At 45.6% G+C, this 23,864-nt stretch overlaps 1 protein-coding gene and 1 long non-coding RNA gene across 11 annotated transcripts in view; one reads left to right on the forward strand and one right to left on the reverse strand.

Moving 5' to 3' along the window:
* The window catches only part of BIN3 (bridging integrator 3), a 51,446-nt gene that overhangs the window by 13,146 nt on the left and 14,436 nt on the right, over nt 1–23,864 (reverse strand). For 3 of the 8 annotated variants that reach the window (XR_014060708.1, XM_081514808.1, XM_081514831.1), the window contains exons 2-5: nt 10,204–10,252; nt 3,679–3,719; nt 3,216–3,277; nt 479–615 (exon numbers count right to left, since the gene is read on the reverse strand). Coding sequence is in view for 7 of the 8 variants with exons in the window: in XM_081514808.1 (XP_081370934.1) it covers nt 479–615; nt 3,216–3,277; nt 3,679–3,719; nt 10,204–10,252 (289 nt within the window). In the remaining variant the exon portion in view is untranslated. Of the gene's footprint in view, nt 1–478; nt 616–3,215; nt 3,278–3,678; nt 3,720–4,345; nt 9,771–10,203; nt 10,253–23,864 lie in introns of those variants that run through there. The other 5 variants (XM_081514822.1, XM_081514840.1, XM_081514789.1 and 2 more) reach the window with 4 other exon arrangements.
* Nucleotides 200–18,604, forward strand: LOC145515145 (uncharacterized). Of its 3 annotated transcripts, XR_014060713.1 has the most exons (7): nt 200–405; nt 1,866–1,920; nt 8,120–8,241; nt 15,078–15,236; nt 15,964–16,061; nt 17,580–17,682; nt 18,360–18,604. It is a non-coding gene; the product is annotated as an uncharacterized LOC145515145 (long non-coding RNA). The 3 variants fall into 3 exon arrangements; XR_014060712.1 differs by lacking the exons at nt 17,580–17,682; nt 18,360–18,604 and having other exon boundaries at nt 15,964–16,142; XR_014060714.1 differs by lacking the exons at nt 15,078–15,236; nt 17,580–17,682; nt 18,360–18,604 and having other exon boundaries at nt 15,964–16,142.

Raw genomic sequence — 23,864 nt, forward strand, 5'->3', positions numbered from 1 at the left:
ACTGGTCTTGTCCCAGGTCAGTTCTCATCCTGTGGACTGGGGTCTGGAAGGCCGACTGTGGCCATGTTTGGTGAGGAGGCTGGTGGGTAGCCACAGCGAGTCTGAGGGGCTATGGGTGGAGGTGGGCAGAGCTGGCCTGAATCTCCTTTGTGGCCTCACGGTGACTGACGTGAGCTCACAGGAGCCATGGCAAGCACCCACTGCAGGGGCACGGTGGCCAGGAGAGAGCTCACAGGGCTGGGACACTGAGGCACCCAGAGAGAAGACTGAGCCTCCGCAAAGACTCCATGTAGCACTTCTCCCAGACAGAAGCCTTAAGAAGGGGGACGACCAACACCTCAGTCACCCTGGAAATTCCCTGGTGGTCCAGTGGTTAAAGATTGCACTTCCACTGAAGGGGAACAGGTTTGATTCCTGGTCGGGGAACTAAGATCCCACAAGTCATGGAACGCGGAGGGTGGGCAGAGACCCCAGTCACCTTTTCCTGGTTGAAAGCATCCATCCGCTTCATGGCTGTGTCCAGGGCGGTCACCATGTTCAGAAAGTCCTGGTCTTGCTCACAGAGGGGGTTGGAGAGCAAATCCAAGGATATCTTCACAGCGGATTTTGACATGGCTGTAAGAGATCAAAGTTCAGTGAACTGATGACAGGACAGGCTTCAAGGTCTTGTCTGCAGGCTCCCTGTCCTTCCTGGGGCCAGAGTCTTGCACCTGGATGACCTCCACCCATGGCCATAGGCCATCAAAACTACAGTTACCCCAGAGGCACCAGGCACTGGTCCTCATGGTATATAACGTGCGTGCCTGACGCTGCTAACGTTCATCAGATGCTGCTTGGGAGAATTCTTCTGAGCAGATTTACCTGCTGCAATGACCTATTTTCCAAACTCTAGATTCTAACAGAATCATTTAGATGGGAAGCTGTAAGGAATACATATTTCTAGCTCTAAAGATTTATTTCAGTAAGCCTGGAATCCAGGAATATGCATTTGAAAAAATCTCCAAGCAGTTTGGATGTGAGGCTTGGTTTGGGGCTCCTTCACGGAAAGAGTAACATAGTATCTACATCAGGGAGGCAAATGTACTGTACAGGGCTACAGACAAGATTTTAGACTTCCAACAACTCAACTGTGCCACAGATGATACCCAAAGAATGGGTGTGGCTGTGTTCCAATAAAACTTTATTGACAAAACTTGGCAGGATTTGGTGTGGCGAGACAACCTGTTGGCAGTGTTGGAGTTCTTGGTCCCATTGATTTTTTCAGGCCTCTATTACTGGCAAACAAAATCCCAGAGGGGCCGGAAAGGCTGGAGAAGGGCCTTGTTTGCCCTGTAGTGCCTGTACCAGTTTCAGGAGCTCAGGGGAAAACAAATCTTTGAACTATTTCTTACTATTTTATGTCATTAAAGATGCTGTCAATTGTAAGGTATGCCATTACTGTATAAGCCATTAAGAAAAAAAGTCCTGCCAATTAAACCAAAGCACACTATTGTAATGAGTACTTTGATTTCTCTTGACTCTGGGAGTGTGCTGCAGATTCCCCCCAGCCGAAGGGCAAAATATGAGAGATGACTGGAAAAGTAAACCTCCCAGAGATGTTGACGCAATGGAGGGAAAAACCCTCTTAAAAAAAAAAAAAGTAAAGTAACTTTGTAGGTTTAGGCACAAACTCACATGCACCTTGACTGGATCATGAAATGGCTGCAGACAACGTCACTAAAAGATGGAAAAACCTGGACAGATCTAGAAATGTTTTTGAAAAATTTCTTCCATTACTTTTTTTTTTACAGTTGAGGAGAAAACCTCCAAAATGCAGAGGTCGGAAGGGAAGACTTTCTTCCTAATTTTCCTTTTCTTTCCTACAGGTGCCACATCTTCATGTGATGTCTCTTTGCTAGAACCACCTGAAGTGAATGAAAAGTGAGTATCTGCAGGGTGGCACTGGGTCTGGAACTCCACTCTGAGATATGACTGGCCTGCATGAACAGAGGGCCCTCCGCTCTCCACTGGAGCAGCTCACAGCCCTCACCCTAGCTCTGCAGGGTCAGGGGCAGGGCATGGCCAGACCAGTACAAACCAGGAGGCTTGGTAGGCTTTGTACCTTGGACAACTCGAGGTCTCGGACCCCATGTGAATCTCTAGGGCTTAACACAACCCGGGAGTGCCAGGGTTGATGAGGACCCATGGGGACTGGTCACCTCCTTGATCTTGTTTTGGACCCACAGCTTCGGATGTGAGATCCTGTCTAGGCACCAGTTCAGGGGTTTCTAAGACCAGGAAAGGCATAATCTGATTCCCCCTGATTGTCTGGAGCAGTGGTTTTCAAAGTGGGGTCCCTGGACCAGCAGCATCAGCGCTGTCTGGGAATTGGCTAGAAACACAGATTTTCAGGCCTCGCCCAGACCTGATGACTCAGAGCCTGGGGGTGGGCAGGGCCATCCGCACTACAGCGGTCGCTCACTGCCTCTGACGCACCAGCTGCCAGGGTGTGAGGCTGCCTGGACTGGGGGATGCAGGCTTTGCGATGGGTGAGGGCACCACTGTGTCAGGAGGGCTTTCTCTACCCAGACTCCGCTTCTGACTTGGGATGGAAGAGGTCAGGAATCTGAGGCCCCGCCCCAGAGGTTGGCTGTTTATCCTGGTTTCTTTGTTAAAAACCTCTGCTCTCTACAGTCAGAATCCACCTCACAGATCCCTGATGTTCTATTCCTTCCATTCACATTCTGAGGAGTAAGGGGAAGCAGGAGGGAAAGGAAGCCCAGGCCACAGCATCTCCTGCTGGGAAGACAGTAGGAGTCACAAAGAAAGATGGACTCCAGGTGACTCGGAACTAACTTCCACAAAACAAATAATGGACGGACTCAAACTCAGACCTGTGGCTTGCTACACACAGTGTGGAGACATCGGGAGTCAGGAGAGTAGGGGAAGTCACGGCCAGAACCTCCCATCCCTTGGATGAGCTCTGGTGGGAGGCTCTGGGGCACAGACCCCAGAAGCTGGCCTCCACCTGTCGCTGGTGGTGGCTGCTGTCCCAGGGAAAGTAGAGAGAGGTAGTCTGCTAAGTGAAACATGGCCTCGTGCCACTTCTCAGGGACATCTGTGAGGCGACTACTAAGTGCACCTTCTTCAAAGCCAGCCCTACAGGGACTTTGCGAGGAGGGTGACCACCTCTGCCCTTCTCCCATCCAGGCTGAGTGCGGGGAGGGGTCACCTACCCAGGTCGGCGTCCGTGCTCTTCTTCATGTCCTTCTGCAGCCTCTTGGTCTGCTCCTCCAGCCTGCAAGGCAGCGGTATGGGCCTGGAACCTGGCATCGCCTGGCTGCCTCTGCCCCCGTTCGCCCACCCATCTGGGCTACACCCTATGTGGGACTTAGGGCTCCTGCCAGGAGGAGGAGGAGGGGCCCCACTCTGCGAGGATGTTCCTACTGACTGAAGGGCCACTACAAGCTTAGCACGAGGCCACACACCCAAAGGCTACGAGATAACTACTATCAGGCAGCCACCACTCAGGGCAGAATTTCTGCCCAGTGGTGGACTGAGCTGCCCTGGCTCCTGGGGTGCCGACAGGATGGATGGTCAGTGGATAAGGTGATGTGGGAAGCGAGACTGGGCAGGAGGCTCTTTCCTTTCCCGAGCAGAACCCCCTTCCCACCCACCCTTCTAGGGGTTGACACTCACTGCTGGAGTCTTCCATACTCTCGTTCAAAGTCTCTCTCCACCTGAAAAGGAAATGATAACTCAATCACTGGAAGACTGACAGCATGTTGGAAACAATCTGCCACCTATGAAACTCCTGGCCTGCTCTCCCTGCCACCCCTTCTGCAGAAAACAACACTGTCCAGTCTACACAAGCACTGCTCACAACACAGGAGCCTTGTGTTCCCAAATTAATTGTTTGATTTAGGGTGAAGGCCTCCCCTCCCAGGCGGGCCAGCCAGGCAGGTATCAGTGGATCTCAGCTCTGTCTGCCCCTGCAGGGAGTGAGGCTGGGCTGTGCTCCCTACACCCCTCCCCTCCCCATGGGTTGGGGGGGGGACAGGTAAGGGGCTCAGAGTGTGACAGAAACTCCTCACCCAGGCTTGGAGGAAAGCGGGTGGGTTGGAGTCTCATCCTGTCCCTGTGCTAGACAGGCTCTGGGGCGGGAACTGGTCCCCTCCCAACACGGTTTCCTCACAAGTCCCGAGCCTGAGAGGTTCAGGTGGATCGTGAAAGACACAGGATCACCGCTCTGTGCACTGGGATGCGCCCATCACAAATATCATTATCGACTCAGCAAGGCTATCTAAACTCTGGATGAGTTACCAGGTTTCCTCAATATTTAAACCGAGTGGGTGTGCGCACGAACCCCAATTCCTTGGCTGACGCGGCAGGTGAAGTGAGGAAAGTCATCTGCACTTCTAGAGCCTGAATCTCCCCATCGGTCACGCAGGGCCCAGGCAGTGGTCTCAGGAGAGTGGCCAGTGGAGTCCCACAGGAAGACTGAGTCTTGCCTCTGCTTCGTACTCTCCCGAGGAGGCCTAATTGCTCCCCGCATGTTCCCATAGCCGGCTTGCCCTCCATCAGTCACTTGGCAGGCAGGTGTGCTGAGGGCCCTCACCACACCGAGGTCCCTGGGTCAGAGGGGTGTCAGCAGATCAAGGTCACACCACTACTGAGCGGGAGGCCTAGGGTTTGAATACGGACCAGGCAGCCCGGCTTGCAGGTCTGTGCCCTTAACTGTCATGCTACCAAAGTGGGGAAAGCCCCAGCTGATGAACTGAGGCCATGACTTCCGAGAGGGCCTTCCTGGCTGCCACCTAGAGACTCCTGCTAGGGAGAGCCCTAAATCCTGTCACTGGACATACAAGTTAGAGGTGAGGCACGCAAATTTGTAGTTATCATCAAAGACCCATGTGCTGTTCCCCGACACTGGCCTCATGCTCCACGTCTGGATGGAGGTAAATTCAACACAGTCACAGACTGGCAGAACATTATCCAGGCTAAGGATTTCATGTGATAAATGAGGAGCATGCTGCCGGAGGGAGTGATTTACTTCAGGACACAGGCCTAATTTGTGGGATAGCAGGGCTAGAATGCAGACTCCTAGTTCAGGTCTTTTTTTTTAAAAAAAAAAAAAACAAACTATATTCACAGGGCTTGCCTGGTGGTCCTGTGGCTAAGACTATGAACTCCCAATGCAGAGGGTCCAGGTTCAATCCCTGGTGGGGGAACTAAGACCCCACAAGCCACTTGGCACAAACAAAAAAAAGAAACCAAACAAACTCCCAAAACAAACAGAAAGCCTCATTACTGGTGCCCCAGCAGAGTCTTCAAGTCTTACAGGCATTTTTTGGCCAAAAAGATGTCATTGAAATGAAGGTCACCGTGGCCGGAGTTTGCTCTCCTGAAGATCAAGAGCAGAGAAGAGGGGCCCTGGGAGGTGGTGGGGGGTGGGGGAAAGGGGGGAAAGGAGGCGAAGGCTTGGCTTGCAGCACGCTCTTGTACAATCCCCAGGGTGCTGTGTGGGGTGTCAGGGAACCTGGTCTCCCTGGGTGTCACTGCTAGTCCTTGCATATAGAAGGACTGCAGGTTTCCAATTGGCCAGGAGAAACGGGGATCTTACGCTGGAAACAGAGAAATGTGTCAGGTGGGAACTCGGGGCTCTTGCTCTACACACTCACAGCCTAAGAGAAGGTCAAGGATGCTTCACCTCCTATCTCTGGTAGCCACCTGGGGCTACTTCCACAGCTCACTGTTCCGGAGGTCTCTGGTCCCTTGGGGAAAGATCTGAGCGGCATAGCACCCGGATTCTAGGCTCTCAGATGATGGCTTAGGGGATCAAGGGACACAATGAAGTCTCGTTCCAAGGTGTATCCGTGCTGAGGAAAGGAGCCAAACACAAAAGATTTAAACATCTTTGGACGCTCGATGTCTTTGCCAAAAAGGCAACTGGATCCTAGTCAACAATGCAAGTGTAAACACATGTGTGCGACCGTCGGCGGGTCGGGTCTGGCTGGCGAGGTCAGCACTGGGAGGATCAAGCACTGAGACCGCCTCGGCATTCACGGAGGCTCAGGGTGGCCAGAGGGGCCGAGCAGCTCATGGCTCGTCTCCAGGGCCTGGGCCAGGCTGCCACATGGTAGGAGCTCTGTGGTGGTTAAGTGAGTAGGGGGCTGAATTCCTGCCCACTCACATGCATAGGGAAGACAGGGAGGCCCGTGGGCAGGGCCAGGCTCACATCCTGGGGCTATAAGCTGAGGTGAGGAAACAGGAACCCTGGGCCAGCTGAGAAACTTCCCTTCCAGGAAGCAGCCTCTCTTAGATTTGTTACAAAGGGTCCCTTCACTTTGTATGTGGAAACAGTTCTCAAGGGAAGGATCAACCTGCTGTGACTCCCATCTGCCTTGACCTTCCAGAATGCCTGCCTGCCTAGCTGGGACTCTGGGTGTGTGCGAGACCCAGGGAAAGCCTTGCTTTAAAGGCCAAAGTCTGGGACAGCCTTGGTGGTCCAGTGGCTAAGACTCCATGCTCCAGATGCGGGCGGTCCGGGTTCAATCCCTGGTCAGGGAACTAAGATCACATATGCTGCAACTAAGACCTGGTGCGGCCAAATAAATAAATATTAAAAAAAAAAAAAAAAAGAATGAAGTCTTCCATCTTCCTGGCTATAGAGGGAGGTACAGTTTCTCTTCTGCACCAAGACACTCCAGATCCTTGATGGGCTGGGGCAGCAGGAGGGGACTAAGCAAAAGCTGAGGAGTAGGAGGTGGGCAAGTGCCCGTCCTTCCATTTCTGTCCCAGGGGTCAGCCCCTGCAGAGAACATACCCTCCCAGCCAAAGCTTTGACAATCCTGGGGTTTGTGTTAATAACCTGGGCATAGGAGAATGGGGAGGGCAAACGCACAATGCTTTCTTTGTGTCTGATGGTTGGGTGCCTCAAGCCAAGAAAACTCTTGGAACTCCCTGAAGATAACATGAGCACTTCTTCCCATGACAAGGGTGCTGCGACTTCCAATAACCCAGGCAGCCACATCTGTTCCCTCCCTGAGAGGGCCTGGAAAAACAGAGTGCGTCACCCGAGTTCGGGGGCAGCTGCCAGAGATGCTGAGACAACTGCATGGCCTGGGCCTGTGTGGGGGCCAGGAGGGGGCTTGTAGGGTGGAGGGAGACTCCAAAGAGGCAAGGTCTTGCTACACAGATTCAGTGCCTCTGGGGAGTCAAGGAAGCAAAGGCCTCTATTCCAAGCCATGAGTTGGCTATGATTTCCTCTTGAGAGACTAAAGGCCCAGGTGACTGGACTCATTGGTTGCAGTGGGGAATCCAGCTGTTTGGGACAGGCTGGGTCCTTGGTGGTTTATGCAGTCACGTCAGCTATCATCTCATTATGTAGTGAGTACTTGCCGAGAGCTCACTACCTCCCAGGTACTGTGTTAAGTGCTTCATCTGCTCCTCCTGTGAGATACATCACACATCAATGACATAGGAGCTAGTAACATCCTCACTTCACCAAAGACAAAATGAAGGATCAGAAGGGCTTCCTTGGCAGTCCAGTGGTTAAAACTCTGAATTTCCAATGCAGGAAGGGGGTGGGGTTTGATCCCCGATTGGGGAACTAAGATCTCATATGCAGCAGGGTCGCTTGACAAAAAAAACCCACCACACAACCCCCCTGAAACGAAGGCTCAGAGAGGGTAAGGAACTTGCTGAGGCTCACAGGCCGCACGTGGCAGGGCCAGGACGGGAATCCAGACAGAGAAGCTTACAAATCCACTCCGTGCTACCCAGTCTGTCTGGAGAAGCTGATGCCAGGAGTGAGAGGGCTACACTTCTGTCCCAAACACGACGGACTCTAGGAAGGGAAGAGGGAGGCCTTGGGCCCATCCACAGGCACCGAGTCTGTCCATCTGCCCTTCCTCTGGGGAGTCCTGGCCATTCCCTCGAATAGAAGACCCAGAGACTTTCCAACAACGAAGTCTGCCAAGGAAGCTAGAAACTGCATTCTCGTCTATACTTTTCCATGGAAGACAAAGGCTATTTTGATAAAGGCTGGGATGTTAGGAGGCATTTTTGTTTCTTTGCTTGTTTTTTGGTAGTGAGTGCTGGGAATAAAAGACCCTTCTTGAAACCACTTCCCTTTCAGATCTGCCCTGGATTAAACTCTGGAGACTCAAAGCCACACCTTCCCACTTCCTGTGGCCGGCTGCAGCACGCCCAGATTCTCTGCGCCTCAGCCTCCACAGCTGCTCAGCCTCTGCATGGGAGGTAAGCTCTGAGTCTGTCCCTGGCCTGCTTTTGCTTGAAAAACAGGAGGGGTCTTTTAATGCAGGCCCATTTCCTCCTAAGTGACCTGATAGTGGATTTCCCAAAGATAAAGCCAGTGCTCAGATGTGCTCAGAACTTCCCTTGCCGCCAAACCCAGTCCTGAGTCCTGAGCCAAGGTTATTAAGACAAGAACTGCCAGTGTCTGGGAAGACAGTGCAGGGCCTCCAGCAGGCTGACCAAGTGCTAGGCTTACAGTTATGGTCTCCCACGTTAGACCCTTAAGAGTCTTATTCAGATTTGTGGGTGAGGGGTTGAATAGGCCATTGCTGACTAGAATTTCAAAATCTCAGGTCTTCATAGTCCAAGTGAGAACACATAAAGCAATGGCAAGGGTCCTGAACATAAGTCCTAATTCCAGCTCTGTCAGAATTAGGTTTAAGACCTTAGAAAGTCACCACAGCTCTATAGCCATTGGTCTCATCAGGAAAACTGGAGGCTGGACTGGACAATCCCTAAGGGCATGGCATGTGGGATCTTAGTTCCCTGACCAAGGACTGAACCTGTGCCCCCTGCAGTGGAAGCAGAGTCCTAATCACTGGACCACCAGAGAAGTCCCACAGTTTCAACTTTCTAAGAATCTAGATTTTCCTCTTCTGTTGGGATGATAAAATGGGGATAAAAACTGTGAGCTTACAAGAGGGTTGTTGTTGATGAGTCACTAAGTCATGTATGACTCTTTGAGACCCCATGGACTGTAGCAAGTCAGGCTTCCCTGTCCTTCTCTATCTCCCAGAGTTTGCTCAAACTCATGTCCACTCAGTCAATGATGCCATCCAACCATCTCATCCACTGTTGCCCCTTCTTCTCCTGCCCTCATCTTTCCCAGCATCAGGGTCTTTTCTAATGACTTGGCTGTTCACATCAGGTGGCCAGAGTATTCGAGCTTCAGCATCAGTCCTTCCAATGAATATTCAGGCTTGATTTCCTTTAGGATTGACTGGTTTGATCTCCCTGCCATCCAAGGGACTCTCAAGAGTCTTCTCCAACACCACAGTTCAAAAGCATCAATTCTTCAGTGCTCAGCATTCTTCATGGTTCAAGTCTCACATCCTAACATGACTAATAGAAAAACCATAGCTTTGACTATATGGACCTTTGTCAGCAAAGTGATGTCTCTGCTTTTTTATAAGAGGGTAGGAGTCAATCTGGAGAAGGCAATGGCACCCCACTCCAGTACTCTTGCCTGGAAAATCCCATGGACAGAGGAGCCTAGTAGGCTACAGTCCATGGGGTCGCTAAGAGTCGGACACGACTGAGCAACTTCACTTTCACTTTTCCCTTTCATGCACTGGAGAAGGAAAATGGCAACCCACTCCAGTGTTCTTGCCTGGAGAATCCGAGGGACTGCAGAGCCTGGTGGGCTGCCGTCTATGGGGTCGCACAGAGTTGGACACGACTGAAGCGACTTAGTAGCAGCAGCAGCAGCAGGAGTCAATCATGCCCTTCCTCTGAGTGGTTCTGGGTCCTGGCTAAGAATGAAGAGAGAAGGGGACCTGGGCATCCCAGAGAGGCTCCCTGGGATTTTACGCAGCCTGAGGAGGCTGGAGATATAGGTCTGGGGCACGTCCCTGGTGAGTTTCATGAATGCTTTCAGTAAAGTGCAGATTGTCACAACCAGACCCCAGTGACAGGCTGCTCAGAAGCAGGATGTCCGTCCTCACCTTGTGATCCACGTCTGCCACCTCCCCAAGGAGGGGGAGGGGCCCAGGCTGACCTGAGGGAATAAAGTGTCCTGGGACAGGAGGGCCCTGCAAGCCCCCACCTATGCGAGGTCCTAGAGCGACACGACTGGGAATAACAAGACCCTGGTTCTGCTTCTCCAGTCCCACGACCCGCTGAGTCAAAGCTCCAGTTCTATACAAAGGCCACGTGAGTCTTGGAGTCAAAGAACTGGTTACTCACTGTTTTGGGGACAATCTGTTTCTTGGACTGCCCAATCTTGAAAGGAATCCTGTGAGAGAGACAGAGACGAAGAGGGAGTTAGGAGAAATGGGGAAGGATGTGGCTGAAAAGATTCAATGAGGTGCGGCCACTTCTCCCCTGGAAGGGGTGCCTCACTTCAGGGTACTCATACCACGGTGCCTGTGGGTCGAGGACCATCAGCAGCCAGGCTGGGCTCCAGGGCAACAGTCCTCCACAGACACGCAGATGGAGGTGCCCCTGAGCACTACTGTCTGTTGTTTAAATACACTGCAAAGGTGAAGCCAGGAAAGGCAAGACACTGTACTAACAGTCACTACAAACCTTGCATCTTGGGGAGTGGCTAGGTCAGAGAGGTCACATGCTCCCCTGGACAGTTCTCATCCTTGAAAACATGCCTTTAAAAAATCACCACAAGCCCCACTATCATCTCCCCCCAAATAAATAAATACATAAAAGACAAACAAACAAAAAACCCACTTTCATCTGTAGTAGGTGCTTCCCTATTTTTCCATAGAGAGACACACTGTGGAGAGCTTTCTTTTTTAAAGCTGATTTTTAAAAATATATATTTATTTATATATTTGGTTGCACTGGGTCTTCGTTGCAGCACGTGGGATCTAGTTCCCTGACCAGGGGTCGAACCCGGGCCCCCTGCATTGGGAGCACGGAGTCTTCGTCACTGGACCACCAGGGAAATTCTGAAACCGTGGAGAGCTTCTTGTGGGGCTGGGGAGAGATGACAAATTGCAGGGGCATTAAGGATCAGTAAGGTTGGTTTATGTCCCGCAAGAACTGACAACATCTAAATAAAGCTAGCTTGGTGAAGAGTCTGAACTCAGCTCAAGGTTGGCTTGAACTTGCTGGGAAGCTCTGCCCCTCAGGTTGTCCACTGGAAATGGAAGACAGCTTTCCCTGACAGGAGGAAGGTCATGGTAGAGGAGTCTAACCCCACTTCCCCTCTCACAGACAGGCTGCCCTTCACCAGGACTGTGCCAGGACTTAAATCTCCTACTCTGGGAAACCAGAGGGTTAAACTGGAAGTCTACAAGCTTCCTTCAGGTGAAAAATTCTACGATCCTACAATTCTGAGAATTAAAGAAGCCTCAATGCAACCCAACAGCTACAGAAGCACAGGCTTCTCCTACCCAGGCAGGAGGGAGGGAAGCCTTCCTGGCTGGGATCAGTTCAGGGAAGAGCCCTTGGGGTGCAGGTTGGACCCCCCCCTCAACGCTCTCCTTCCAGGCTCAGGACCAGTGGTCCCTTCCATTCAAACCTCCCGCTCCTACAGCGTCCCTCACCCCCTCCCTACACACCCCCCTCCCCTGGAGCCTGATTTCTCCTGGCCTGCATTGGCCAACACTGCCACTAAACCCAATGGTATAATTAACCACCGATAATAACCCCAGACAACAATCTGGTTGAGAGGATGGGCCAGCCTGAGTCACAGTGGTTTAAATTTAATTTCTAGAGGACATCCTGTTTATTGTTAACCCAGCCCCGTAATTTGGGAGTGTTAACCCTTTGGGGGCTGGCTCATTCACGTGGCTTCTGTAAACAAATCAGCTCTGGCTATGTCATTACCAGGGGAAGGGAAGCGATGGAACTGAAAAGGAAAGGGAAAAAAAAATGAAATTGCCATTTCCCTTTCTCAGACCTGAAGAAGACGGGTTAAAGGGAGAGCCTTAGACTCCCCCTCCCCCCAGTTACTTTTCCCCAGATCAGGGACTCAAGCTGATTGACACAGTGGTTTTGGACAGCGAGACACTGCCTTCAAGGACCATTTTGGTAACAGTGCAAATGAGGTCCTGGTGGCATTGCAAAAAGACTGATCCCACTCTGTGGCAAGGATAAGGCCTATAAAAAGCTCAAGACCAGAGAATCAGAAACCCTGGTCTCTGCCTCTGACTAGTTTCTTAGACAAACTATAAAACAAAGGAGTTGGACTAGATGGCCCTTTCAGCTTATCTAAAACTTGAATTCTACACTGAATCTCCCTTCCAAGAATGTGGGGAGCAGGATGAGAATTCTAAACACGACTCAGAGCAGTCGTCAAAGTGATTCTAACTTGGCGTCTAGTACTACTGCCTCCCTGGTGGCTCCGATGGTAAAGAATCCACCTGCAATGTGGGAGATCTGGGTTCGATCTCTGGGTTGGGAAGATCCCCTGGAGAAGGGAATGGCAACCCATTCCAATATTCTTGCCTGGGAAATCCCATGGACAGAGGAGCCTATAGTGCAGGCTACAGTGCATGGGGTTGCAAAACAGTTGGACGTGACTGAGCAACTAACACACACACAACATTACTACCAACTAGAGACAAAGGAATTAGGAACTTCGATTCCATTATTTGTGGTGCCACAGCCTCTCTCTCTAAATCTTAATTTAGAATCACAGTATTTTTAGAGCTGTGAGTTACCATAGAAATTTTTCCAGTTCAACCCTCTCATTTGGTGGATGGAGAAGGAGATATGGGGGGGTGCAGTGATGAGCCCAGGGTCATATGACGACAGGACCCAGAACAAACTGTCAGGGCCTCGATTTGTCCATATTTCTCTTGGCTACTCAGAGTGTAATACTCTTTCACATGAACGCATTCCTTCACATGTATTAGAAGAAACTAGGAAAAACCATCTGACCACAATACCTCATCTTAAAATGCTATAGATTTTACAAAGGGCTTATGGTCATGAGACAGGAAATGAAAAGAGGACTGTGTTATCAGGAGAAGGAGACTGGTGCTGAAAGGGGTGCTTCTACACAAATGAGAGGCTACGTGCACTGTATAGACGGAGCCAGGTCTCTGTAATCTGTCAGCAACTGACAATTACCTATAACTTTATCATTCAATTCTGATCAGGTTTCAGTTCACCTCTTCAAAAGCCATCTCCCTGGAAGAATGCTTTTCTTTTAAAAAAGCTACTTTTTAAAAAAAATTTTAAATTAGTTTATTTATCTATTTTTTAACTTTACAATATTGTATTTGTTTTGCCATACATTGACGTGAATCCACCCCATGGGTGTACAGGTTTTCCCCCTCCAGAACCCCCCTCCCACCTCCCTCTCCATCCCATCCCTCCGGGTCATCCCGGTGCACCAGCCCCGAGCACCCTGTATCATACATCGAACCTGGATTGGCGATTTGTTTCACATATGATAATTTACATGCTTCAATGCCATTCCTCCATATCATCCCGCCCTCGTCCTCTCCCATAGAGTCCATAATACTGTTCTATTTATCCGTGTCTCTTTTGATGTCTCGCATACAGGGTTATCTTTACCGATTAACTAAATACCATATATATGTGTTAGTATAAGCTACTTTTAATTTTAAAAGTTTTAGGTTTACAGAACAATTGTGAAGACAGTCCCTAACTCCATATATTCCACACCCAGTTTCCCTTATTATTAACCTCTGACAGTTGTACGGTGTATTTATTACAATTAAGAAGCCAATCCTGAGATATTAAAGTCTGTGCTTTACTCAGATTCCCTTAGTTTTGACCTCAGGTCCTTTTGAAGTTCAGGATCCTAGCCAGGCTGCTGCATTCCATTTAGTTGTTAAGTCTCCTTAGCCTCCTCTTGATCTTTTCTCAGACCTTCCCTGTTTTCTGATGACCCTGACCATTTCAGGAGTGCTGGTCAGGTATTCTATAGATGGTCCCTTGGTTGGGGTTTGTCTGCTCTTTTTCTCATGACTGGATTGGGGTTACGAGTTGTAGGGGGAAGAAGTGCCATTCTCGCCACATCACACTGAGGGTTTGAGCTATCAATGTGACTTTCTAAAAAAAAAAAAATTTACCATTGGAATTTTCTAAAAATTCTTTACTGACTTTGTAAACAATATTGCTTCTGATCTATGTTTTGCTTTATTTTTTTTTTTGGCCTTGAGGCATGTAGAATCTTAGCTCCCCGATTAGGGACCCAACTTGCACCCCTGCACTGGAAGGCGCAGTTTGAACCACTGGGCTGCTAGGGAGGTCTCTCAGTGTGACTTCTTACAGTTGATGTGAGCCTCGGTCACTGCGCTGAAGCAGTGTGTCCCAGGATTCTCCACTCTATGGTCACTCCCCACCCCCACGCCCTGATATGCCCCCTCCCCTCTTTGGCAGGAAGCCACTAGGCACAGCTCATACTTAAGGAGGAGTTATACTCCACCTCCTGGAGGGCAGAGTACTGGCACAAGTTATTTGGGATTTTGCATGGGAGAATTCTGTTCTTTGTCTATTTATTTATTCAGTCATTTGTATCAGTATAAATGCATATTTATTTTATATGATTTATAATCCAATACTACTTTATTTGTTCTTCCAACTGTTCCAGCTTTGGGAGCTCCTTTAGTTGGCTCCCGTGTCCTTTTGACACACCCACATCAGTGTGTGTGTGTTTTGTTTAGTACTTCCTTGCTTTCTGGACAAGATGCTCATTGTGTACATTTCCTGCACCAGCCCTATAACTGGTGAAGGAACTTCTGAAACCAGAAGTCACCGTGCTTCTATAATTCGGTCTCGCTCTGCCTTTTAGCTTCCTTTCTCTTTCAGCCAATACAACTACCACCCTGATTCAGCCAAGTGGCTGTTCATTTATTCCCCAAATTCTAACTCCCTGTCCCAAAGTGGGACGTCCCTTTTTCTTTTCTTTTCTTTTTTTTTTAGCGTCAACACTGTCACTTACAGTTTCATCAGGACAAAAGGTATAAAACTTGGGGCAACTGGGACATATAGCCATCCCACCCACAGGGAACCCTTCCCTTCTCCTGGTTTCATCAAAGCTGTTCTGAGTCTCAAACTTTGCTGACCTTCTTTGAAATGTCGATGACTTTATTTGGGATTTAAAAGTATTCTAACTTTTACAGTTGATTACAGTTCATCTCTTTAAAAAGTAAAACATGCTCATCAGAGAAAATTCAATACAGAAAAGCCTAGAAGAGAGAAGAGAGAGAGAGAGAAAGAGGAGGAAAAGAAAAAGAAAAAACCCCAAACAGCCCCCAGTCTCCTATCAAAAGACAACCAAGGTTAATGTTTTAGTGTTAATTATATTTTAACATTTGCAGGAAAAAAAACAAAAACAGAAAACAAAACAAAGCTTGAACCAGATATGCCAAATGTTAGTAGTTAATTCCGGGTGGTGAGAATATGATTACTGTTCTCTTCTCTGCACTTTTCCTATTTCTCAAAGAAACTTAAGAAAAAACTTCCTTTTTTTTCTTGACTATAAAAATAACACCGGATTAGTGTCAAAAACTTGGAAAACTATGAACAATACATACACAGATACAAACACACAAGATCCCAGAGAAAAAGTACTACCTAAAATCTCAGTGTACATGAGTGTGCACATGTATACAGCAGATGCATTACTTACACAACTTTTAAAAAATAAAGGGACCATATATCAGGAGTGTTTTTATATGCCAATTTAGTTTTCATTGGCCTTTTTCTTTATTATTTATTTTTAATTAATTTATATTATGTTTTTAATTGAAGGATAACTGCTTTACAATATTGTATTGGTTTCTGCCATACAAAAACATGAATCAGCCATAGCTACACATATGTTCCCCCCCTTGAATCTCCCTCCCACCCCATCCTACCCCTCTAGGTTGTCACAGAGCCTTGGTTTGAGTTCCGAGTCATTCACCAGATTCCCACTGGCTATCCATTTTACATATGGTAATGTATATGTTTCCATGCTACTGTCTCCATTCATCCTCATCTTCGCCCCGCCCCCCGTGTCCACAGGTCTGTTCTCTACGTCAGCATCTCCACTGCTGCCCTGCAAAGTTATGACCAACCTAGATAGCATATTGAAAAGCAGAGACATTACTTTGTCAACAAAGGTCTGTCTAGTCAAGGCTATGGTTTTTCCAGTGGTCATGTATGGATGTGAGAGTTGGGGACTATAAAGAAAGCTGAGCACAGAAGAATTGATGCTTTTGAACTGTGGTGTTGGAGAAGACTCTTGAGAGTCCCTTGGACTGCAAGGAGATCCAACCAGTCCATCCTAAAGGAAATCAGCCCTGAATATTCATTGGAAGGACTGATGCTGAAGCTGAAACTCCAATACTTTGGCCACCTCATGCAAAGAGCTGACTCATTTGAAAAGACCCTGATGCTGGGAAAGATTGAGGGCAGGAGGAGAAGGGGATGACAGAGGATGAGATGGTTGGATGGCATCACCGACTCAATGGACATGGGTTTGGGTGGACTCTGGGAGTTGGTGATGAACAGGGAGGCCTGGCATGCTGCGGTTCATGGGGTTGCAAAGAGTAGGACATGACTGAGCTACTGAACTGAGACTGACCATCTTTCTACATTCATCAGCACCACCTTTCTAGATTCCATATGTATGTGTTACAATATGACATTTGTTTTCTCTGACTTCACTCTGTATAATAATTAGCCTGACTTTTAAGAGCTAACTAGTATTTTATTAATCAACTGTACCACTAGCTTTCTTTTTGTACTCACATTGCTCACTTACTGTTCATTTCAACTGCTTCAAGTTTTTCTTCTCTTGAAAATGAAAATGAATGGCTAAATCTTTGGGCACATCAAGGATTAGTTACAATTAGTTGGAAGTGCTGAGTAAAAGGATATCTGCAGGTACAAGGTTTTGATTCACTTGCCAAATGGACCCTGAGACAGACTGAAACAGTTTACATATTTTTAAAGGACTGAAAATAGTTTATATATTGCCACCAGCACTTTGGACAGTGTATCAGGATTCTTTTCCTGGCTTACTGTTTCCCTTTCCATTTTATACGTGTGTGTGTGTTTAATGTACAGAGGCTTTTAATTAGAATGAAGTCAAAATGACCAAGTCTATCTTTTTCCTTGATGATTTCTTCTTTTGATATCCTACAAAGATCTGCCTCCCCCACCCCAACACAGAAAAATTCATCTAGATTTACTTTATTACTTTTATGACTTCCTCTTTAAGCTTTGCTCTTATCAAAGCTATACATGTGCATTGTTTAACAAGGGAACAATGTTTGCTAAGCACAACATTAGGTTCTGGGCTCCCCAATCTCAATCGCTTGAGATGAGCACTTCTAACTTGGCTGTTCTTTTTTTGTTGTTATTTTTTGATATGTACCTTTGCATCTTTAAATAGAAAATGTGATCATTGCCCTTCTTTGATTATTAGGTTTCAGGCCCTAGCTATTGACTTTTTATCGTGGAAGAAGATTTAACTAAACAAACACATGCACCTCTTTTGGGCCTTCACCCCTATTACCAAAGGCATATTTGCAACTCCATCTTCTCAGTAGAGTTATACTGTGATCTGGTTAGATTCATATGAAATACACTATTAGGAACATAATGTGATTTGTTTTCCTTCCTGCGTGTGGCAGCCAGCAGACTGTTCAGCCTCAGCCAAATCTTCAGGAGACAGCAGAGTTCCCGAGCCAAACTCCCCAGCTGAGCCACTCCCAAATTCCTGACAATCAGAAACCGGTATTGTTGGGAGGCACTGTTGGGGGGTGGTGGTGGTAATCTGTTACACAGCAACACAGAACTCAGAACACTGCATAAGTTTCCCTAAAAATAGTTTTTACTTTCACATGCTTAATTTTCTATGTTTAGCCCTAATCCTCTCTCAATTGTCTAAATCTACTCAATATATTCCCTTGTATTAGGTGTTCTATCATCTTCCCTTCCTGAAAGTCTCTATTGGAGCTTTGAATCTAGTTTGGATGGACTGCCTCTGCTCCTGGGCTCTCCCATCACCATCTTCACAGGGATTTCTTTGGCCTCTCTCCTAGGAGCTTCTCCACCTGGACTCTGGGTCTTCCCCTTTCTTGGTTTACTCCTCATTTGGGTGGGCAAAGTGTGAGGGAGATCATTTTTTTAAAAAAACATATTTATTTGGTTGTGCCAGGTCTTAGTTGAAGCATGTGGAATCTAGTTCTCTGACCAGGGATTGAACCAGGACCCTCTGCATTAGGAGTGTGGAGTCTTAGCCACTGGACCACCAAAGAAGTCCTGGAGATCATTTTTGAGACGGCACAACCCAAACTCTTTTAATCCTATCCTCACGCTATAGTTAGTTGGACTGGGTATAGAATTATAGGCTGGGAATGGCTTCTTCCAGAATCTCAAAGGCACTGGTTCCTTGGCTTCTCTTTTCCCAGTACCGTTTTGGTGGTGAAGTCTGAAGCTACTCCAATTCCCAAACCTTTGCATGGGATCTGCTTTTTATTTTCTTCATGCAAGCTTCGAGGATCAGATGTGTGTCCTCTGCAGTGCAGAATTTCACAGCGATGTACCTTGTGGTGTTTTCATCCATTGTGCTGGGGTATTCACAGGACTCTGTCAAGTTGGCCATTTGTAATCTTTAGTTCTTGGATTAAAGGAGACTTTGTTGTTGTTGACCCACTCCCATTTTCTGTTTGCCTTTTTTTTTAAATTTCTGAAATAATTCTGATGCTGACCTTCTTGGTTGGCCTTCTAATTTCTCTGGTTTTTTCAATGTTTCCTTATCTTTTAATATTTCTAAAGAGATTTTCATTTCTTCTATCACAGTTTTAATTTCCAACAGCTCTTCTTAATTTTCAGGATGTCTTTTTTAAAAAAAAGAGTAACCAGTTTTTACTTATCAGATGCTTTATCTTAAACTTTCAATGAGAGGTTTGAAAAGAGCTTCCTCTTCCTTTAGAGTCTCAGTTTCCCTTCAAGTTGCTTTTTTGGTTTGTTTTAGTCTCCATTTTTCATACTAAATACGTCCCCTGGATGAACAAACAGTAATTCTTGGTTATCTTCTCAAATACATGACTAGGGACCAAAAGGCAGCTGTAAGTACATGAATAGTGTCTGTCTATTGTGTAGGATGATCTGGCTGAGAAGTCTAGTAGGGGATCCTTGATGTCAGTATCTAGTCTTTTCTCTGAGGGAGGTGAAATTCCCTAGAGAAGATTCTTCCACTCCCATGCACTGGATATAAAGACCCAGCTCACTGTTCTGGGATCTCAGGAGTAGAAGAGGCCCTGTGTGTGTGCATGTGGGAAAGGGGTATGTCAGCACTCCATATGCATCCATCCACTTCATTTCCTATGAACTCCTGCCCTCACCTGTGCCTAAAGTGGGTCTAGGTGTTGTGGCCCTGAAGCTTACACAATTCTGCATGCCCTTTTAAAGAAAGAGATTCCAAAACTGCAAATGTAAAAATAGGTCTGAAAGTGAATGTTTATTTAGACAGAGAAAAGAGCATAATAAATTACAAGTTATAAAACCTGACAAATAACATGAACATCAGAAAATCAAGAATAACCTAATATTTTTATTAATCATCTGCCTGACACACCTTTATATTTACTTCTCTACATTTTTTTTTTTTTTTTGGCTGCATAGTCTGATTGCCTCTTCATATGACACAGACTTGATAAATCATTTTCTTAGAGAGAAAAGAAAGATAATTCAGCCTTTTTTCCAGTGGCACTGATTGAAATTTGTTTTCTATTACTGACAGTTTAGAAAAGCTTTTTTATCCAGCTTGCTGGTAACATATAAATATAATATAAATTTTAGGACTGTTGTAAATTTTATGAAAATCTCATGTTTCTTTCATAAGTAAACTCTAAGATTTCAGGGCACATTTCAGATTTTCTTGTACAATGACTAATCTTAAATGCTCTCTGAATTAATGAGAGAAACTGGCTTGTCACTGATGTCCTTGTAGGAGGGCATACCATGAGTTTTATGTTTTCTTTGTTATGTCTTTCATGATAAATCCACTAGAAATTTAAATGTTTTAGCAACATGTTCATATGATTTGCTCCTCCTCTTCATTAGCTGGATTATCAAATAATCATCACCCCTATTTAAAACTGATCTTATTCTCTTAATGAATTGCTAGCTTTCAGTACGTGACATTGTTTTGTCACACTTTACTTGATTTCAGAATGTCTATGATTTCATTGCCCCCCATTGTCACTTGTTTTGTGTTTTATTTTTATCGAATTTTCCTCTTAACTATAAAATAAATTTGAAGATGACCAAAAAAGGTATATGCTTTGTATATTTCCAACTTAGGAGTCTGTAATTTCTCACTTGATTTATTAAAGTTTTCCAAAAATCTCCTTACAAATTGAAGTCAAAACAGCAAACTTTCAATTCAACATCCTCCCACCCCAATCCTGTCCCATCTCAAAAAAGGTCTAGGCTACTCTAAAGCTGCCTAACATGAAGGGTAGTATATAGAACAAAAAGGAGGACCTAGAGATTGTAATACCAAGTGAAGTCAGACCAAGACAAACATCATATGATATCACTTTTATGTGGAATCTAAAAAAATGGTACAGATGAACCTTTTACAAAACAGAAACTGAGTCAGATGTAGAAAACAAACTTATGGTTACCAAGGTAAAAAGATCGGGGAGGAATAAATTGGGAGATTGGGACTGACATATGCATACTACTGTATATAAAATAGATAACTAAACAATAAGGACTTAATGTGTAGCACAGGGAACTCTACTCAATACTCTGTAATAATGTGTAAGGAGGGCCTCACAGGTGGCTTAGTGTTAAAAAACAAACAAACAAACAAAAAACCTGCCTGCCAATTCAGGAGATGCAGGAGACTGAGGTTTGATCCTTGGGTTGGGAAGATCCCCTGAAAAGGAAACGACAACCCACTCCAGTATTTTTGCCTGAAAAATCCCATGGACAGAGGAGCCTGGTGGGCCACAGTCCACGGGGTCACAAAGAGTTGGACGTGACTGACCTACATGGGAACCTACACACACACAACCTACACGAGAACAGAATCTAAAAAAGAGTGGATACATGTGTTTGTATAACTGATTCACTTTGCTGTACAGCAGAAACTAACACAACATTGTAAATCAACTGTACTAAAGAAAAAATTAGTAAAAAAAAGAAAACGGAAGAAAGGAAGGCAGAGGTATTCTTAACTGAGTGCAGTATAAATACATTTCCGAAGTTTATGGAAATAGGATCATTTGCACACATGGCTAGGCTTCCTACCAGGGCCCTGGACAAAGTCCATGTGAACAAGGGGCCCTGAAGCTGAAGCTTTATTAGTTTCACACAGTAAATCCACCTTTGTGTGCCCTCGTAGAGAAACTCTCTGCTTCACTCTTCAGGGTGCAGCCCCTTCATTCTTCTGCTGGGGTGAGGTGGGGACAGTCTCTGGGGAAATGGACTTGGGGAGGAGATGGTAGGACTCTCAACTTTTTCATAGGCAGCTTTCAACCAGTCTTCCTAACCTGAGTGTTTGGCTTTGCTTCATTTCTAGAGGTGTCCAGGGCCACCAATGCCTGAACCTTTGAGGATTTTATGACAGAATTTCTTGTTTTTCCTGAATGCTAGTTCACGACCTGGCTTCCTGGGAAATGCCAAGTCCATTACCCAATGTAACTGCATTCCAAACCCCAAGTGTTGTTGATAACAAATACCAAAAAGCAAAGATTAAAAATCTAGAGTAGAAGTTAGACTCTCAAAAATACAATATTAAAAAAACAAACAAAACAAAATCACAAAGATTATGAAAAATATATATGAAGTTTGCTTTAAAAATAGGGTCTTTTTTTTTTTTTTTGCAAGACAGGAAACACAGAAAAGGTGTATAAACTTGAACCCAAAACAACAAAGTAAATGGCAACGGGATCATACTTACTTATCAATAATTACCTAAAATGTAAATGGGTTGAATGCTCCAACCAAAAGACAAAGACTGGCTGAATGGATACAAAAACAAGATTCCTATATACGCTGTCTACAAGAGACCCACCTCAAAACAAGGAACACATTCAGACTGAAAGTGAAGGGCTGGCTGGAAAAAGATATTTTACGCAAATGGAGACCAAAAGAAAGCAAGAGTAGCAATATTCATATCAGATAAAATAGACTTTGAAATAAAGGCCGTGAAAAGAGACAAAGAAGGACACTACATAATGATCAAAGGATCACTCCAAGAAGAAAATATAACAATTATAAACATATATGCACCCAACATAGGAGCACTGCAATATGTAAGGCAAATGCTAACAAGTATGAAAAAGGAAATTAACAATAACACAATAATAGTGGGAGATTTTAATAACCCACTCACACCTATGGATACATCAACTAAACAGAAAATTAGCAAGGAAACACAAACTTTAAATGATACAATGGTTCATTCAGCCCTAACTGATATCTATAGGACATTTCACCCCAAAACAATGAATTTCACCTTTTTCTTAAGTGCACACAGAACCTTCTCCAGGATAGATCACATCCTGGGCCATAAATCTAGCCTTGGTAAATTCAAAAAAATTAAAATCATTTCAAGCATCTTTTCTGATCACAATACAGTAAGATTAGATGTCAATTACAGGAAAAAAATTATTAAAAATTCCAACATATGGAGGCTAAACAACATGCTTCTGAATAACCAACAAATCACAGAAGAAATCAAAAAAAGAAATCAAAATATGCATAGAAACGAATGAAAACCAAGTGTTGTTGATGTCTCTTCTATGTTCCCTGAATTTGTAGATTTATGAAGAATCGATGCTTTTGAACTGTGGTGTTGGAGAAGACTCTTGAGAGTCCCTTGGACTGCAAGGAGATCCAACCAGTCCATCCTAAAGGAGATCAGTCCTGGGTGTTCATTGGAAGGACTGATGCTGAAGCTGAAACTCCAATACTTTGGCCACCTCATGCGAAGAGCTGACTCATTTGAAAAGATCCTGATGCTGGGAAAGGTTGAGGGCAGGAGGAGAAGGGGACGACCGAGGATGAGATGGCTGGATGGCATCACCGACTCGATGGACATGGGTTTGGGTGAACTCCGGGAGTTGGTGATGAACAGGGAGGCCTGGCATGCTGCGGTTCATGGGGTCACAAAGAGTCAGATGCAACTGAGAGACTGAACTAAACTGAACTGATTTTTAAAAAATCACCTGTGTTTCTTGTAGGATTTGTAAGGGAGATAAAACTAGATGCATAATATTACACATTATAATGTACAATGTGCTATATATTATAGATACTTATATTATACTATATATACCTAGTTTCTCTCTCACAAATCCCACAACCTGTCACCTCTACTCAGAACCTGCTTTATTAATTTTAAATAACTTTATGAGATGAAATTCACATACTATAAGATTTATTCTTTTATAAGTGTACAATTTGGTGTTTTGGGTATATTGACAGACTTGTACAACCCTCACCACTAATTTTATTTTATTTTTGGCATGCTGTGCAGCTTGTGGAATCTTAGTTCCTGGACCAGGGATTGAACCTGCACCCTTGGCAGTGAAAGCACAGAATCCTAACCACTGGATTGCCAGAGAATTCCCACCACTAACTAATTTTAGAACATTTTCATCACCCAAAAGGAAACTCTCTATCTATTAGCAGTTTCATCACCCAAAACGAAACCCTGTATCTATTAGCAGTCATTCACCATTTTGTAGTGTAGCAGAAAGACACTTTCAGTCTCTAAGGATTTGCCTATTCTGGATATTTCACATAAACAGAATTATATAACATGTAGCCTTTTGTGTTGGCTTCTTTCACTGAGCAAAATGTTTTCAAGGATCAGCCATGCTGTGGCATGTATGAGTATGATGTTGAGCATCTTTTCTGGTGTTTATTAGTCATTTGTGTATCTTCTCTGGAGA

Source organism: Giraffa tippelskirchi, chromosome 1, assembly GCF_054371585.1.
Source record: "Giraffa tippelskirchi isolate mGirTip1 chromosome 1, T2T-mGirTip1v1.2.pri, whole genome shotgun sequence".
NCBI lineage: Eukaryota > Metazoa > Chordata > Mammalia > Artiodactyla > Giraffidae > Giraffa > Giraffa tippelskirchi.